General features: G+C 39.3%; 1 protein-coding gene across 1 annotated transcript; it reads right to left on the bottom strand.

Moving 5' to 3' along the window:
- Positions 1-3,085: 3,085 nt before the first annotated feature.
- Positions 3,086-16,303, bottom strand: LOC117829129 (agouti-signaling protein-like). The gene is made up of 3 exons (XM_034706685.1): positions 16,014-16,303; positions 6,070-6,140; positions 3,086-4,083 (listed from the first exon to the last, which is right to left on the bottom strand). The coding sequence occupies exons 1-3, from the start codon at positions 16,174-16,176 to the stop codon at positions 3,871-3,873; spliced, it is 447 nt and encodes a 148-aa protein (XP_034562576.1). The 5' UTR covers positions 16,177-16,303; the 3' UTR covers positions 3,086-3,870.
- Between the last annotated feature and the right edge of the window lie 2,468 nt (positions 16,304-18,771).

Below are 18,771 nucleotides of genomic sequence, written 5' to 3'. Positions count from 1 at the left end.
CTTCTTTCAACTTATTTTGCCCTGGGCTGAGAGAAAGTAAAAAGTCTAAAATAAAGAACGAAATAAATATACACAAAATATTTGCAAATATATGAGTCTTAAATACAGTGGGGCAAAAAAGTATAGTCAGCCACTGATTTTGCAAGTTCTCCTACTTAGAAAGATGAGAGAGGTCTGTAATTTTCATCAGAGGTACACTTCAACTATGAGAGACAAAATGACAAAAAAAAAATCCAGGAAATCACATTGGCTCTCACAGACCTGTAACTTCTTCTTTAAGAAGCTCTTCTGTCCTCCACTCTCGTTACCTGTATTAATGGCACCTGTTTAAACTCGTTATCTGTATAAAAGACACCTGTCCACAGCCTCAAACAGTCAGACTCCAAACTCAACCATGGCCAAGACCAAAGAGCTGTCGAAGGACACCAGGAAGAAAACTGTGGACCTGCACCAGGCTGGGAAGAGGGAATCTACAATAGGCAAGCAGGTTGGTGTGAATAAATCAACTATGGGAGCAATTGTAAGAAAATGGAAGACATACAAGACCATTGATAATCTCCCTTGATCTGGGGCCCCACGCAAGATCTCATCTCATGGGGTCAAAATGATCATGAGAACTGTGAGCAAAAATCCCAGAACTACACGGAGGGACCTGATGAATGACCTGCAGAGAGCTGGGACCAAAGTAACAAAGGGGACAGGACGACTGATCCGTGTTAAGGGAAGAATGAACGGGGCCATGTATCGTGAGATTTTAAGCCCAAACCTCCTTCCATCAGTGAGAGCATTGAAGATGGAACGTGGCTGGGTCTTCCAGCATGACAATGATCCCAAACACACCGCTAGGGCAACGAAGGAGTGGCTCCGTAAAAAGCATTTCAAGGTCCTGGAGTGGCCTTGCCAGTCTCCAGACCTCAACCCCATAGAAAACTTGTTGAGGGAGTTGAAAGTCTGTGTTGCCCAGCGACAGCCCCAAAACATCACTGCTCTAGAGGAGATCTGCATGGAGGAATGGGCCAAAATACCAGCTACAGTGTGTGCAAACCTGGTGAAGACTTACAGGAAACGTTTGACCTCTGTCATTGCCAACAAAGGTTATGTTACAAAGTATTGAGTTGAACTTTTGTTATTGACCAAATACTTATTTTCCACCATAATTTACAAATAAATTCTTTAAAAATCCTACAATGTGATTTCCTGGATTTTTTTTCTCATTTTGTCTCTCATAGTTGAAGTGTACCTCTGATGAAAATTACAGACCTCTCTCATCTTTCTAAGTGGGAGAACTTGCAAAATCAGTGGCTGACTAAATACTTTTTTGCCCCACTGTAAATGAGATTTGTCTTGATGTTCTCATGTAATGCTCAGCCACAGTTCAAACACGCTCCTTTCCCAAAAATGTCCAGCAATGTCAGACATTGAATGAGAGGTTGTATTTGCAGAGTATAGTATCAGAGTAGAAGAGTAACGGTGAGAGGAAACGTAACAAACACTGACACAAGAGTCATTGAACTTTCCATAACCGTGTCTGCTTCATAGCTACCACACAAGAATCTGTTCTGCTGTGGGCTGGACCCACCTGAAGGAGCGTTGACGTTTTATTGATGAGTTAAAAATGTGTTTTGGTTAGAGGAAGGGATGTGAAGTCAATCCCGCGGCTCCATTAGATCCCTTCTGTGCATGCCTTGGCTCTGAAATACATAATCTGTGCAATATATCATCTCCCGTTGAGGCGGTAATTTGGCTTCACTTACTTCAATGAGAGAAGGTGGAGGCATGCTGTCCACATTAATAAACTGTCAATGGATCAAACCCACAAACACGCAAAAAGATCCTTGCTCTCTCAACTAAATTGAGTTTAAGTTTAGTTGATTGATTAATTGAGTTTAGTTTTAATTTAAACTGTTTAATAAAAAACAGTCCACCATGTCCATGGATTTATTTCCGTCCAAACATCTGATCTTGTACTTGACGGTAAAGTTCTGTTTTTCCTCACTTGTATGTAAAGTAAGAGCACATAGAGACCATTGACTGCAGAGGAAGTGTAAATAAATGTACAAGGAAGCACATTTTAAGAAAGCCCAGCTATGTACGACTTCCTTCTGCTGTCAAATTTCTGAGTTCAATGGAGTACTAACAGTTCCCTTACTCGGACAAAGCTAGCTCTGGGCGATATGACCAATAATGAACGGCGGTACAAAAAAAAAAAATTACTATAAAGAAATAACAAAAAAAAGCTTTAGAGCTAGTGCTAAGTCAAATCCACATTGACCAGATGCCAAATGTCACAAAGGCACTGTGTGTATTTGTTCTCTCAAGTGTGACGTTGGTGAAATAGCTGGTTAGGAGACAGGCACTCCTTATCTCCAAGTCTTCCATGAAATGTCCTGTCACACTCTCATAGATCACAGGTCCTGGTGGACCACATATCTGTGGTTAGTGCGAAGTGAGACACTTTTGCTAGCTGTGCAGCAAGGCTCTCTATGACTTCAGGGTACATTTTTGGCAGTACTTCTCTGGCAAAGTAATTGAACCTAGGTACCTTGAGTCGACGGTTATTAGCAGCTGTGTAAAGTTGTCCTGTTCCATGGTATCAACAGGGACCATGACTTTAGCAATATGGTAGGCCTCTGCCTCTGTAACATTGCCCATCGTTTTACGTTGTTTTATAAGGCACAGCACAGATAGATGAAGCTTGCAACATGGATTGTCGTGGGGCAGAAGGCTGTGACCGTGCCATGCTTCTTAGTGAGATTTGTCGTGCTCAAACTTTTTGTTGCGACTTGTTTTGGGCACTCTCTACAGGATACTGAGAATTGAAATCCAAACTGCTGGCGTTGCTCCTGTCTTTGTCTGTTTCTTTATCTTTATCATGAAGTTGCATTCAAGACTTGTTGTGGGTGTTCAAAGAGGAGAGGGGCAGGCGTTTGAGTTCCGTTTTTGATCAGAGAAGAGACTCCGCAGGGTGAAAAGAGAAACAGGCGAACTTGCGGCTCTTCAAAAGAAATTATTTTTCACTAGTTTAACGCAACATAACTGTTTCGATATAAACGATATATATACAATATAATACACTTATGTCTTGCTTGAAAATATAACAGTATATCTTAAAAAAACTGTGTCACCCAGTCCTAGAAAAAAGCTTAATTGTTAAATCATAACAACACAGAGCATAATTACAGTGGCCCTGAGAGCTCAGCACAATGTCATACAAAAAACACAAGCATCTCCATTAAACACAAAGAGATTAAAAAAGATCTTCAAGAATTTGCAGACTTAAGAAAATGCACCGAAATACAGACAACCCAACCAAATGCCACAACACACAGGACTGTTGTTTGTATTGTTGGCATTTACTGCCTTTAACTGTGTCTGTGGCTTCTTGCCTTTACTGCAGAGCTTTTCTTAAATGCTGTGCATGTGTTGTCAAATGAAGATGATGTGCTTGAATGTTCTTAGTTTTCCCTGCGTTTAGTATCAGGGGTCATACGATCAACAAAACCACAAGGAAAACAGGACCTAAGACATGAGACAGCTGATGAAATAGTACAACACTGTCAGCAGTATGAAGTGAAATACTGATGATAGTAAAGAAATATAAAAAGTACTGTTTAATGAGTGCGTTTAAGGCAAAGCTTCATTATTAGTGTTGAGCTTTGTAAGCAGCTGCCTTTAACAAGAGGTATAAACTTCTTCATATTTACCGTATAAAGATGACGATTTTACATAATGATGCCTCTGATCCTTTCCTTACAATGCATCAATATGTGTGTTGAGCTTGTTGTGGTAAACTTTGTACTACAACTCAATCTTGTCAGTGTGTGATGGCCTCTATTCGTGAGCCTGCAGTCTGAGTTTTAGTCTCAATCACTAAGTTTTGTTCTTCTTTGGTAACGAGTTCGACCTCCGACAGAAGCAGATTGCGTTGAAGAAGCGGCAGTGGCACGATGCTCCTGTCTCGCAGCACCCAGACTGCGGCGTGCAGCTCTGAGTCAGCTGAGAGCACTTTGGCTTTGTAGGTTTGACTCCCGCGTCAGGTGGAGGTGGAGGTGGAGGGACGTTTTGAGGAACCCTTTTCGGTTTCTGGAAGGTGGAGAGAAGAAGACAGAAATAAATAGTAATCGGTCTGCATTGTCTTCTTCTGCTCTTTTGTAGAGCAGAAGCTAAAAACTCTCTTTCTCAATGGATCCAAAAGCAGCTGAAGCTAAAATAAACACAAATTTATTGCACAAGAAACAATTTATTATGGGCTTTTTGTTTGTGTGACAGGAAACCATTTCCCAAAGACCAAGAAAAAAGACTTGTATCGGTACACTGCAGCTGAGCCTGTGAGACAAACAAGAGTGCTTAGAAAAAACAAAACTCGTGCTGTCAATGCATAAAATAATTAATCAAGATGAGTCTGTTTGAAAACTACAGAACTAGAGTATCAAGGCCAGGGATGAGACAAAAAAATTAGAGGATGAAGATTTTTTTTATCAAGCACTTCAAGAAATAAAGGTGAAACTCAATGTCACCAAAAAGTCTAAATAATGTTTGAGAAAAAGTGGAAATACAGATCCGAGAAGACACTCAATGGAGCCTGATGTCATTTCGGCATAAAACACACTGGGTGAAAGCTGCTAAGACATATCATATTTAGTGCTGTGTCCATCACTGTTATAAAAACATCAGTCTGAAAAGATCATCATTCGTATTTTTTACAATGTCCATGTGATGGGAACGAAATTTGGACACACCTTCTCATTCAATGTTTTCATTTATTTTAATTACTTTCGTCATTGTAGATTAATACTGAAGACATCAAAACTATGAAATAATCTGCTTTTGCCATAATATGGATTACAACAGTAGTCAAATAGGGCTATCCATTGTGTACTAACCCTACCTCTGAACAACACAACTGATGGTCTCAAACACATTAAGAAGGGAAGTCATTCTACAAATGAACTCTTGACAAGACTCATGTTAATTAGAAACCATTCCAGGAGACCACTTCATGAAGCAGACTGAGAGAATACCAAGAGTGTGCAAAGCTGTCATGAAGGAAAAAGGGGGCTACTTTACAGAATCTAAAATATAAAACATATTCTGCTTTGTTTAACACTTTGTTGTTAATTAAATAATTCCATATATGTTCTTTCATAGTTTTGATGTCTTCAGTATTAATCTACAGTGTTTCAAATAATTAGAATAAATACAAACCCTTGAATGAGAAGGTGTTTCCAAACTTTTGACTGGTAGTGTATGTTAGTTACTGATGTATCACACTGATGTGATTACTGTTTGAAGTGATAAATAATAATCTAGACATTTCAACATAACAGATCAAATATCTGCCGTTAGATATACAGTGAGGTGTTAATGATCACAGAGTCTGTGAACAGTTCTGCTCTCTCTGCTGAGGTGATTCACTGTATGCAGATTATGGAACCATTATCAAACAGAGGAAGGGCTCAGACATCCCCCAGTGAGTGCTGGGTCCGAAACAATCAAGCATCACGAAAAATACATAAAGTTCCACACACCAGGATGCTCCCGTTGATGATTCAGTAAGCACAATGATGTTTAGAGCCAACATGCTCTTCCTTAGACTTAGACCAAATCGCAAAACCTTTGGTACCAACACCCGCTCCCGTGACCACATCACCTCTGTCCTCCAAAACCTCCACTGGCTCCCCATCAAACAGCGAATACATTTTAAAATCCTCCTCTGTCCTCACCCACAATGCCCTCCATAACCAAGCCCCGCCCTACCTCACCACACCCTCTCCAGTAACCTCCGATCCTCCAACGCCCACCCCCTCTCCCTATACCACCTGACACCAAGTACCAAACCTGGGGGGATAGAGCTTTCTCTGTCGCTGCCCCCACCTTCTGTAACGCCTTACCACTGAACAATGGAAACGGCCCCAACCTGCCCACTTTGAAAACACTCACTAAAATGTATTTTATGCTTTTCATTCATGTTTTTATTCATCTGTTGTTTTGTATGATGTTTTTATCCTCTGTGCAGCGTCTTTGAGTATTCAGAAAATTGCTTTAGAAATAAAATGTCACACATCTTACCTGCACTCTCTGTCGTTCATACTGTCCTCTCCTTGCAAACAGAGGTCTCTTTCTGCCGGTGTTCACAGACCCTGAGGAGAAACAAAGAGAGTATTTGTTAAGCAATTTAAGGTAATACATAAACTTAATTAAAAATATCATGACGAGGAATATACACCTTGTACCTGTAATAAATGTAACACATAAGAGGTCAACGTGTTCCTCACTTTCGGATCCAAACAATGAGCCACTTTGTTCAAACTTCAAAGTCTTCTTTATTGTCAAAAACTGCAGTATGCACCAGACATACAGAGGATTTGATATTACGTTTCTCTCTCAGACCCTAGCAACGACAACAACAGATAACACAACACAATTGGATTTATTACCAGGTACTGTGTGCACTGCATTGAATAACACACACAAATGCATCGCAATCTAAGTACATAAAGTACAGTCTCATTATGTAAGGGACGATAAATGGAGAGCAAGGTTTCTGCATGCCTCTGAGGTGTGGCTTCAGACACTAAACACTGGTACATCTGGAGTAGTTGAGTAATCATACAAACAAATATAATGCAATGAAAAAAGGTATTTCATTCCTTTTGGGCAAAGATGGTTGGCAATGAAGAAGAAGAAGAAGAAAATGAAAAGGGAGAACAAAAGAAAGAAAAAGAAGTAAAGAAGCAAAAAAAGAACAGAATAAGAGTAGAAGAGCAAGAACAAGAACCAAACAGGAGAAGAGAAGGAAAAGAAAATGAAAAAAAAAAAACATAAAAGAAGATAAAGAGAATGAAAAAGCAAGGAAGAAGAAGATGAACAAGGAGGGACACAAACAGTAGAGAAAGAAGAGGAAGAAAAAAATAGTGAGATGGAGGAAAAAACGAGAAAATTAAGGAACAGAAAGAGGAATATAAAGAAGAAACAAAAAGTGGAACATGTAGAAAAAGATAAGAAATTGAAGGAAAAGGAAAAAAGGAAAATGACAAGATGGGATGAAAAAAAGAAATAGAGGAATTGGAAAGGAGGGAGAATAAGTAGAAGATAATGAAGGAGAAGGAGAATAGATGGGGGGGGGGGGAAGGGGCAGGAACAGATTTAGAAAAAGAAGAGGAGGAAGGAAAGAAGAATATACAGGAGAACAATAAGATTATGATGAATAAAGGGAAGAAGAAGAAGAAGAAGAAGAAGAAGAAGAGAAGAAGAAGAAGAAGAAGAAGAAGAAGAAGAAGAAGAAGAAGAAGAAGAAGAAGAAGAAGAAGAAGAAGAAGAAGAAGAAGAAGAAGAAGAAGAAGAAGAAGAAGAAGAAGAAGAGGAAGAAGAAGAAGAAGAAGAGGAAGAAGAAGAAGAAGAAGGGAAGGAAGTCGGCAAAGAAAAGAAACAAGCAAAAGACGAAGAAAAGATCAATGAATCCAGTTTATTTCTGTTTGCATTACCACTAAAGGTAATCACTAATCGTAAACATCTAAGAGGAGAAGTTGGGCTTAACATCGTCACGTTTTACTGATTTAATCGCTAACCTTAAAAAATAAGAGAGCACCTCTGTACAGTTCAACACCCCTGTGATAGTTGTAGGGTGAGGGGCCAGGATGATGATAATCTACCACAGATTATCAGGCAATTTAAGACATATCATTAAGTTCGAGGGTCTCTGTTCATAAACTTTAACAACCGACAAGTTTCAGGCTCATTTCAAAGTCTACCTCATAAGTCTTACATGTGATGTCTCCAAATGAAGTCAGATTTACCCAAAATACATGGAGGTAGAGCTGAATTACCAAATAGTTCTTGTTGAACTTTGTGAATTTCTATGACTTGGCAAACTTAAGGAGAGTTTAGAGCCAGGATCTACTTGTTCTCTTTGTAATCAGGAAGATAAATCATCCGTGACACTTTTATAATAACAGCTGTGTGAACTCGATCACACAGAGATTGTGAAGAGAGCACGGATCTGTCCCCAAAGGAAAGTGCTTTGTGAATGACATCATCCCCACAGCGGCAATTATATCCTCTTATTTTAGTCAGGTGTGCTTTGACTGAGCTGTTTTCTTGTTATTTGTGTGTTTCCTCATTTATGAGACAATGCCTGGAACAAAGGAGACCACAGTTAGATGTCTCTTCCCTCAGCTCCTTGTGTCTTTAAACCTCCCTCGCTGTTTGTTTGCTGTTTCCTTCTTTTTCTTTTCATTGCTTGTGACTGATCAGCCAGTGACAAACCCACCTAGACAAAAGAAAAGAACTCCTTGTTGTGTCCAAATCAAGAACGCTAGCAGAAACTAACATTTTATTTGTCACAGTGTCAACAGGCTGAGGAAATGTGTCAGACTGATTGATCAGTGGATTGATTTGATTTGACATCTGGGATCAGGTTGTCCTAGTGACACTTTGCTGTAGAGAAATAAATCCCTGTTGACCAATCAGAATCAAGTATTTAACATAGACTGTGTAAAATATGGGTGTAGGATCCTTGACGTCACCCATCTGTTTCTGAGGAGCTGTTTTGAGGCCAATTGACAGCGGCAGCCATATTGCTGCTGTCGAGCGACTGTGACGTAAAGAGGTGGGCTTCAAGCCTCTTAGCCAACAGCTACAGTGTTCCCGCCTGTCAATCAAGTCAGATGTGCCTTTCATTGGAAGACTTGTAATCGCAATATCTTCAAATTGCTACACGTACAGTGTGTGCCGATTGAGAAATGAGCTATCCAGACTACACTCGTCTTTTGTGCTGTAAACATGTTTATTTCTGCTGTAAAGATCGACTTTTTTGAATTGGTGTGTATGTGGTTTCCGGTACTTCCGGAGCCAGCCTCAAGTGGATCCTCAATGAACTGCAGTTTTTAGCACTTCCGCATTGACCCATATTTTTAGACTGGAGGTTTCCGCCTCCTGTTATGTTGCGGGTCAAATTGACCCATTTTAAAGTTCAAAAATCTAAATAAAATTGTTAAAAGTATTATTTCGCTATGAAACTTCTTCTGCTTGGCTTAATTACCGTAAACAACAAATACAATGAAAATGTCTCATTTCACACATTTGCAATACATCTGCACTACATAAAAAAAAATCAAAATTTCAAATAAAATAAAATAAACAAAATCTACACTACCGTTCAAAAGTTTGGGGTCACTTAGAATTTTCCTTATTTTTGAAAGAAAAGCTCTGTTTTTTTCAATGAAGATAACATTAAATGAATCAGAAATACATACATTGTTAATGCGGTAAATGACTATTCTAGCTGCAAACGTCTGGTTTTTAATGGAATATCTACATAGGTGTATAGAGGCCCATATCCAGCAACAATCACTCCAGTGTTCTAATGGTACATTGTGTTTGCTAATTGCGTTAGAAAGCTAATGGATGATTAGAAACATCTTGAAAACCCTTGTGCAGTTACGTTAGCACAACTGAAAACGGTTTTGCTGGTTAAAGAAGCTGTAAAACTGGCCTCTCTTTGAGCTAGTTGAGTATCTGGAGCATCACATTTGTGGGTTTGATGATACTCTCAAAATGGCCAGAAAAAGAGAACCTTCATATGAAACTCCACAGTCTATTATTGTTCTTAGAAATGAAGACTATTCCATGCGAGAAATTTCCAAGAAACTGAACATTTCCTGAGTGTACTACTCCCTTCAGAGAACAGCACAAAACAGGCTCTAACCAGAGTAGAAAGGAAGGGGGAGGCCGCGGTGCACAACTGAACAAGAAGATAAGTACAGTAGAGTCTCTAGTTTGAGAAATAGACGCCTCACAGGTCCTGAACTGGCAGCTTTATTAAATGGTACCCGCAAAACGCCAGTGTCAACGTCTACAGTGAAGAGGTGACTCCGGGATGCTGGCCTTCTAGGCAGAGTGGCAAAGAAAAAGCCATATCTGAGACTGGCCAATAAAAGGAAAAGATGAATATGGGCAAAAAGAACACAGACATTGGACAGAGGAAGATTGGAAAAAAGTGTTATGGACAGACGAATCAAAGTTTGAGGTGTTTGGATCACACAGAAGAACATTAGTGAGAAGGGAACACGTGAAAAGATGCTGGAAGAGTGCCTGACGCCATCTGTTAAGCATGGTGGAGGTAATGTGATGGTCTGGGGCTGCTTTGGTGCAGGTAAAGTGGGAGATTTGTACAAGATAAAAGGGATTTTGAATAATGAAGGCTATTACTCAATTTTGCAATGCCATGCCATACCCTGTGGACAGCTCTTGATTGGAGCCAATTTCCTCCTACAACAGGACAATGACCCAAAGCACACTTCCAGATTATGCAAGAACTATTTAGGGAAGACGCAGGCAGCTGGTATTCTGTCTGTAATGGAGTGGACAGCGCAGTCACCAGATCTCAGCCCCATTGAGCTGTTGTGGGAGCAGCTTGACCGTATGGTACGCAAGAAGTGTCCATCAAGCCAATCCAACTTGTAGGAGTTGCTTCAGGAAGCGTGGGGTGAAATTTCTTCAGATTCCCTCAACAAATTAACAGCTAGAATGCCAAAGGTCCGCAATGTTGTAATTGCTGAAAAGGGAGCATTCTTTGATGAAAGCAAAGTTTGAAGGACAAAATTATTATTTCAACTAAAAATCATTATTTCTAACATTCTCAATGTCTTGACTATATTTTCTATTCATTTTGTAACTCATTTGATAAATAAAAGTGTGAGTTTTCATGGAAAACACAAAATTGTCTGGGTGACCCCAAACTTTTGAACGGTAGTGTATGTCATGTAAAGCTATTGTATTTATATTTAAGGCTTTTCAATGTACATAAAAAAAAAGTTTTAACATGAATTTTCATAAAAAACGAATGAGTTATCTTCATTGAACCACGATCTGTGGGAATTAAAGAGCACAATTGCACAACATTTAAAATGGTTTTAATATTAAAAAATGTTTATTGGGATTTTTTAGGGTTTGGACACTTTTGGATCATTAAATATGCCCCAGGTCAAGTTGACCCAGGACCATTATTGCTGTTCCAGAGAAACGAACAAAACAAGAGGGTTAACAATGCTGAGTAATGAGTTAAAATAATAAGGCAGAGCAATTCAAGAGAGATTCATTTATCAATTTTATTTTGATTTTAATCTTTGATTTTTACCTTAAATTTCTCAGGTATGCTGTAACTAAACGATGCCAATGGAATTACAATAACTTGGTAAAACTTACACAGCCCCTCCCATAGAGACCAAACATGTCAGTAAATATAGTGGGGTATGAAGTGCAGTATTTTCCCTGGATAAGCATGAAGCATGACTGAAAATAAATACTCAATTAAAGTCCAACTACCCAAAAAATTCAACTAAAGTACTTGACTACATTTAACTCTGGAAAAAAGGAAAACAGGAAAACATAGTAGAATCATCATTTTATATTTACGCGTCCAAACCAACATGATGAGATATCTTGAGATCATAAAACAACATGAGGCTCTGCAGCCTTCGGTCACTTCCTCCTCTGTCCACTAGAGGGCCTAGAGAAGAGAGAGAAGAGCGTCCCATTCCCCTGACCACTTCTCATATGCACCTCATCTTGTCATCACTCTGTGTACGTGCCGCAGGGTACTGTACTGTTTGTGTGGCTCCCAGTGTTATGAGAACAGTTTTGGATTCTTTGGTTAAACCACATCAAGAGAGAACAAAATAAATGTGTATATAAATGAGATCTAATTCCAGTCAGGTGAAAAAGGTACCTTGAGGGGGTTTGTTCTTCTGTCTGGCTTTACTAATAGTTCATAATTGAAATGGACTCCCGTTTGAACACTTAAAACTGGATTGAGAGATTATTCTGCAGCAGGGAAGCCTACATTTGCAAAGTGGTGTACAAACACGTTCTTCAATTGTTGGTCCAGATGCTTAGATGCTGTTATGTGATGTGATTTAAGCTGTGCCGGTTTATTTGGATTGTAGGCTGTCATGCTTCTAGACCACTAAATGTCACTCAGCTTTATAGTTTCCATGTAAGTATAACATTTTAGGATGCCACTTTAATGGTTGCGATCCTGCAGGCTAACAGCCAGAGTTATAAAACAGCTAAAATTATACCGCCATGAATGTGGATATGCATAAAAAAAAGCCTATAAAAAGAATACATATGTCAAATACTTTAACTATGAGCACTTATTATCCTGACAGTAACTTTTACATCAAACCCTCGGCTCAAACATCACAGCATTTCAGTCATGTGGTTTCCTTTTCAGGCTCACAGAGTCATATGTATCACTTTATAACTGTAGAGACTCTGCTATTTGAACTACGCTTTGTTTGTCAAAGCACTTTGTAAACATGTATTTTTAAAGGTGCCATATAAAGAAAGTTATTATTATTATTATTAGAGACGAGTAAAAATCAGGTAACATCCAGCCCCCATTAGTAAATGTGATGTAATGAGAGGCAGAGAGGAACAAAAATGGCTGATTAGTTTTTAGAGTCCAGGTTATAGTGTGTTAACTATTACAAAAGGAGAGGGCGGTCATGCAGTGCACCAAAACCTTTCATTTTTATAGCACATTTTACAGAGCTCTTCCCTTCTAACTGTTCCAATACCTTCACTGCTCTTGTCTTGAAATCGATTCTCTCCAGGGCGCTGGTTTGGCCTGATGGTTAAATCACGTCTGCAACTCAGGTCTGACATCAACATGTGGCTGTTAACCGCATGCCATTCCCCACTCTCTCTCCCAGCTTCCTGCTTTACCTGCTGTCCTATCCTCTCAATAAAGAAATAAAAGCCCAAAATGAACTTTAAAAAAAGAAAAGAAAATGATTCTCCTTCTTCAGCCTCAGATGTTTTATTCACCCTCTTGCATGTCCCTCTGCTAGGATAGCATCGGCCCTTGATTTATACGACATCTTGCTCACTTTTCAACAATATTTCCCGCTGTGTTCTTCCATTGACCAACACAGACTTCACACGAACATGTTGTGATGAAAATCTGTGTTTGTGTTCACACATGTAGCTCACCCTGAGGATTTTGGGGAATGTTTTGGATTATCTTTCATGTGTGAATACAGATTAAGCCCCATTTCTTTCCCATATCAAACAACTCAGGAAAACAAACATTTTATTTGACCTTTTTCCCAAACATTAAAAAAGGTGCATTTCCACCAGGAGTTCCAGGGCCTTTTAGCTCCCAGAACTACTTTACCCTGAGCTAAAAGGTTCCCATGCCTCCATTGTTGTCTGCGTTTCAACCGCGGGCTTAAATCCCAGGTAGATTGTGCAAATCACGCCAGTGACGTATGGAGAAAAAAAATTATATGAAATTATATTTTGAAATCTTAATAAAAAACAAAACTAGTATGCATTCCCAGGAACTACCTCTGTGTTTCAACAACTGTGTAAACTCCACAAACCGTTACGTTCAACCGAAAGTCCCAGGACATTTGAAAAGTACTAGCCCCCAAGCAGGGCTTTTCAGGGGGGAGTTTATCTACCCCTGAACTAAATTTAGACCCTGGTTCCTCCGGTCAAAACGCACGTAGTTCAGGGGTAAAGTTTCTGCTTTGGAAAAACGTCCAAACTCTGTCTTTTGTGTGTCTACTGTATATAAGTACACGAAGAGCCCAAAAATATTAGTTGTGTTTAGGACAAGCTATGTCAATGATCTTCAGTCTTTTGGGTCAGAAAAAAAATGTACCTCAAATTTTTTTAATCTCCTGTTTTCCCTAATAGCACTTTTCGTGTATTACATGATAATTTATCTGACATTTCTGCACAAGCGCTGCACAAGATCCACCTTGTCCCCCATGGGCAGCATCACACTCTACAGTGTTCAGCCTGCCAGACAGTCTTAAAAAGAAGAAGACACCCACATCGCGTAAACTTCTACAAAGACCACGCATTAAAAACTTTACAACACATTTTATAAAGTTTATAACCAAATGTCATATAAAGTTTATAAGCTACTACACAATAAACCCATTTGTACTGACTCGAACTCTCGTTTTTTCCCCATGTTTTTTGACAGTTGAGTGGTTGCCAGGAACAAATAATAAAGTGCTGCACTCTTTTTTTTGTTCTATCCAAAAAGGCAATGTGGTGCACCTTTAATCAATTAGTTTAATTATCAATACGATCATGTGTTTTGAGACATCATCATTGTGTGCATCAGTGCCAGCATGCTGCACCAAGTGGGAGAGCAGATAGGGGAGAGACTCCTTTTAATGTGTTATTTTACCAGTGTTTTCAGACACGTAGGGCTATGCAGCTGTCTAAACATGTCACTGCACGTTTGATTTGTTGGTAAAGTGTATAATATCCTGAGTGACAGGAAAAGACATGTGCTTTCATTGTTGTTTTAACCATCTATATATTGTTTATATCTACTGATGGACACAGGGGTACATAGAGAGTCTCCTTGATGTGTATTGAGATACTCCCACTGAATTTGCACCCATACTGCTGTCAACACCTTCGTTTAGGATAGTCAACACTCCCTCCATCATTTCGGACCAGAAGAGGGTCAGAAAAGCCGCAGACCCTTTAAACAAACATGTCCACCCCAAACTACTTAGAACCCTTTCTTTCTTTCGAGTGGACAAGTGGAGAAGTTAGCAGGATAGGTAGTAGTGATTGCAACATTCACAAAGTAGCCACGTCCTCACTCTGAGGGGGTGGGGAGAGATGTAGGACCATTTTCTCAGAGACTTCTACACAAAAAGGCAACTTTCTGGAGCAAGTGTAACCGCCCCCTGCTGGTTCTTAGAAAAAAATGCAGGTCTAAGGAACTTTGAAATTGGCTTCACTTTAAAAAGTGACTGCTTCTGAAAAGATCTACAGAATTTCCCCATGATTTTTACTTCTGACTGTCAGCAGACTAAGACACATAAAGTATCATGTGAAGCAAACTGGCTGACAGTTTGGTATTTTTAAAATCACATTACAGCATTCTGCCTCTCAAGTTCACGTTAGTGTGGAACTTATCACCATGACAAGTCCAACCCCAGCATAGACACGGGTCATCACATTTATTACCTGAGGCGATATGTCACAAGAAAAAATATTTTTATTTTCACATTTTGACTGAGAAACTTTTATTTGAATTGATTCAGTCAGGAGTTGGCTGCAGTCTTAAAATTACTCATAGTAATTAGCCTATCGGTTAATAAAGGTTAAGATGGAGGAAAAGGACTTTGAACTCATCATTACAGAAACATCTCACTGGATGCTGCATTTATTTTGCTGAATGCCAATTTGTATGGTCACTAAACTGACATAGGGCACGATAAAGTTGAATCCTTCAGTGATACTGGGGTTATCATTCAGTATCCATTTGTCTTGTACAGTAGGACAGCGAGACACAAATGGGGGGTTGTGAGATGTCTTCAATAATGTTATATTTTTTATTTATGTAAAAATAGTACATTTCACCCATTATAGTAAAAAATATCCAAAAAGATAGTAGCTAACCTTGAAATACAACCTTGAAAATAGAAAATGTAATGAGTTTTTTGCCTTTCTTTTTGCCAGATGACTCCTAAGTTTAGGGTTAGTGAACAGTTAATTATCAAAAGCATCAGTAGCAGTAGGTTAATTCATAAAGGCACAGGAAGCACAGACACATGCTCATATAGGTAAGGTCATTTTCTGCAGACCAGCTGAATAAAGCCACATTAGATAACTTTGAGGGACTGTGGGGGTCACGAGTCTTTAGCACCTATATTTTGGGGGTCTCGGCTGAAAGGTTCTGGAACCCCTGCAGTAGGATATCTGACAGTCTAGGCCAGATCTCCCTTGAAAAAGGTTTTTGGTCTCAATGGGACCAACCAACAGGTTAAATACAGGTTAAATTAAAAAATATATATCACTTTGTTTGGGTCATAACTGCTTTATTGTCAGAATTTTCCCTGGACGATAATTATTTTACTTTAACTTTTAAAAAACTTCAAGTCAATAAAGTTTGAGCCACAGATGGCATTCGTCTCCTGCAGTTTAATGACAGTGGTTCATGAATTTTACAAAGAGGTCCATGAACTCACCTGTGCTCTGTGGGACCTGCGCCCTGCCGCTGCCGCCGCTGCTGCTGCTGCTGTTGTTGCGGGACACACCGCTGCCGGCGGGCTGAACATCGCTGCGGACGGAGGGTCCCCCACTGACAAAGGACAGCTGCAGGAGCCCGAACAGCAGGACTGACAGCTGCATCCTGACCGTGAACAGCTACCTGTTGTCAGATGTAACAGTGGGTTCAGAGGGAACTATCAGCAAGAAGACTTTAAATCCAAGATGTGATGTGACTGAGAGGTCTTCTTCTTTGGCTCTGCTCCCTTCTCTCCACTCCAGCTGTGATTTATCTGAGAGGCAGGGTTGCTCACGCTCAGGACACGCCCCCCTTTTTTTTAGGTTCCCGCCTTTTAGTAGCAGAAAGATAACGACCATAAAGACCTGCAGGGTTGCTAAATAATCTCCTATCAAAGAGTTTTGTATGGCACCCAGGAATATTAATAATACCACTTTATATTTTTTTTTTATGATTAAATTCCTAAATTAACAGATTAAATTTGTACATTTATGAGATAAAGTTTGGTCTATGGTTAAACCAAGCGGCAACCTCCTAAAAATATGAGTCCAATGCAGAAGTGCTAAAAACTGCAGTTCATCGAGTGTCCTCTTGAGGCTGGCTCAGGAAGTACAGGAAACCACATACACACCAATTAAAAGAAGATGATCTTTACAGCAGAAATAAACATGTTTACAGCCTGGTATAAAAGACAAGTGTCGCCTAGATAGCTCATTTCTCGATCGGCACACACTGTAAGGGGGGGTGAATGTTTTTCTAACGCAGCAATTTCAAAGATATTGAGATTACGAGTCTTCCAATGAGAGGCACAGCTGAATCGATTGACAGGTGGGAACACTGCAGCTGTTGACTAGGAGGCTCAAAGCCCGCCTCTTCACGTCACACTTGCTTGACAGCAGCGATATGGCTGCCGCCGTACAATTGGCCTCAAAACAGCACTTCAGAAACTAATGGTTGACGTCACGGATACTACTTCCATATTTTATACAGTCTGTGGGTTAACCTTTATGTCACTTTGGTCATAAAAGCAGCCTACAGCCACCTGAACTAAAATAGACAACGTTGAGCATTTCTTGAAGTTTTACTTGCTACTTTTTACAAATCACTCAATATCCAGTCTTTTAGTGTATCAGCCTCACAGAATCCGGATTCTGAATTGATTGTGCAAGAAACTGTCTGTTTTGAAAAACAGCAGGCTAACAGGCAGCCTACGCACAGCTGCTTTTTGTCCTCAGCTTTCAAGTTTAACTTCACAAGATGATCCACGTTCTTCATCTCAGAGCAGGCAGCTGACTGCTATTCTGATATCACCCCTAATGTTGTTTTAGCCTACAGATAGATTAACCATAGCCTGTAGTATTATGCCATCCTCTCATAAAAATACACATTTATTGTACTAGGTTACGACTATTCTCATACATTTATGACTCTATTCATATAAATGTATGTGTTTATTCTTGTGAATTTACAAAAATAAACTCATAAATTTAAATCATATGACTCTATTGTTGTAAATGTACAACTTTATGCGTCAAATAATATTTCCTTTCTACCATAATTTGGTCCTAATCCTCTGTGGTAGTCTGAAGCCCCTCTTGGTGTCAGCCATAAAAAGAACAAGCCATGTTCAAATGTATCCCCCATGTTAAAATCCATACAGGGTCTATAATCAGTGTTTATAATCTGTGCCCACTCATAAATTGTGGACACAAACATGGATTTAAGGGTAGATTTAATAATACAAAATAAAACAAATTGTACTCCTAAATCTAGATCAGTTGGACTTGCTTTGCAAGCAGTCACTGGGGAAAATGTTCCTTGTTCCTTGTTCTCTGAAGACAGAAATCATGTTTACAAATCTCTTTACACAGTTAACGAATATATGCCCACAGATTGCAAATTATCCAGCACGGATAATGAATCTGCGTGGATGGAATGTGAAAATAAGAGTTCAGATTTACACAAGGCCCTTTTTTTTCTCAGCTGACACCAGGGGGCCTCTGTTGTGCTGTGGAAAAGCAGAAACTAAAGACACAACTGAAGGAAAAAAAATATTTTTTGACATCTTAGGTATGTTTAGAGTGATGTACAAATGTAAATAACAGAGTCAGCATTAAAGTCCAGACTACATTTAAGAAAATCAAATGTAAAAGTTGAGAATGCAGCAAGGAATAGAGTCATATATTTGATTAGTCAAAATGATAAGTCAAAAGATTGAGATTAAAGATGAAATGTGCAGTTTAAAATTGAATATCTAAAGAAATTATGAGACTAAAGTCTTTAATTAAGTCAAATAGTCACAAATAAAGTCACAAATAAGGTGAAAAATCAAGAATAGTGTGAGGAGTATAGTCTACATGTCATGGATGATTTCACAGATCGAGTCAAAAGTAAAAAGTAAAAAGTAAAGTCTTAAAAATGAAATGATGGAAAAAAGTAATGAACGAAGTTGTCCAACGATACAAAGCTAAAGCATTAATGACAAAATCTTTGAATTTGCAACACTTGATGAGCCCCCTTTTTTCAAGATACAGGTCCAAGGATTTCAGCAGCTAATACCATATTTGGAACAGTGTCCTGAGTCGCTGCTACTCTGCAGACATATCCCTACCTGCCTTGTATGTAACAGGGCACACACACTCACAGTCTGGTCCACAATAACATCAGGGACATGAGTTTGACCAGGGACATATGGACTTCTGACTTTAGTCCAGTGAGTA

This window comes from Notolabrus celidotus, chromosome 17 (assembly GCF_009762535.1).
Source record: "Notolabrus celidotus isolate fNotCel1 chromosome 17, fNotCel1.pri, whole genome shotgun sequence".
NCBI lineage: Eukaryota > Metazoa > Chordata > Actinopteri > Labriformes > Labridae > Notolabrus > Notolabrus celidotus.
The sequence above is the reverse complement of the archived record's forward strand: the minus strand, read 5'-3'. Positions and strand labels throughout refer to the sequence as shown.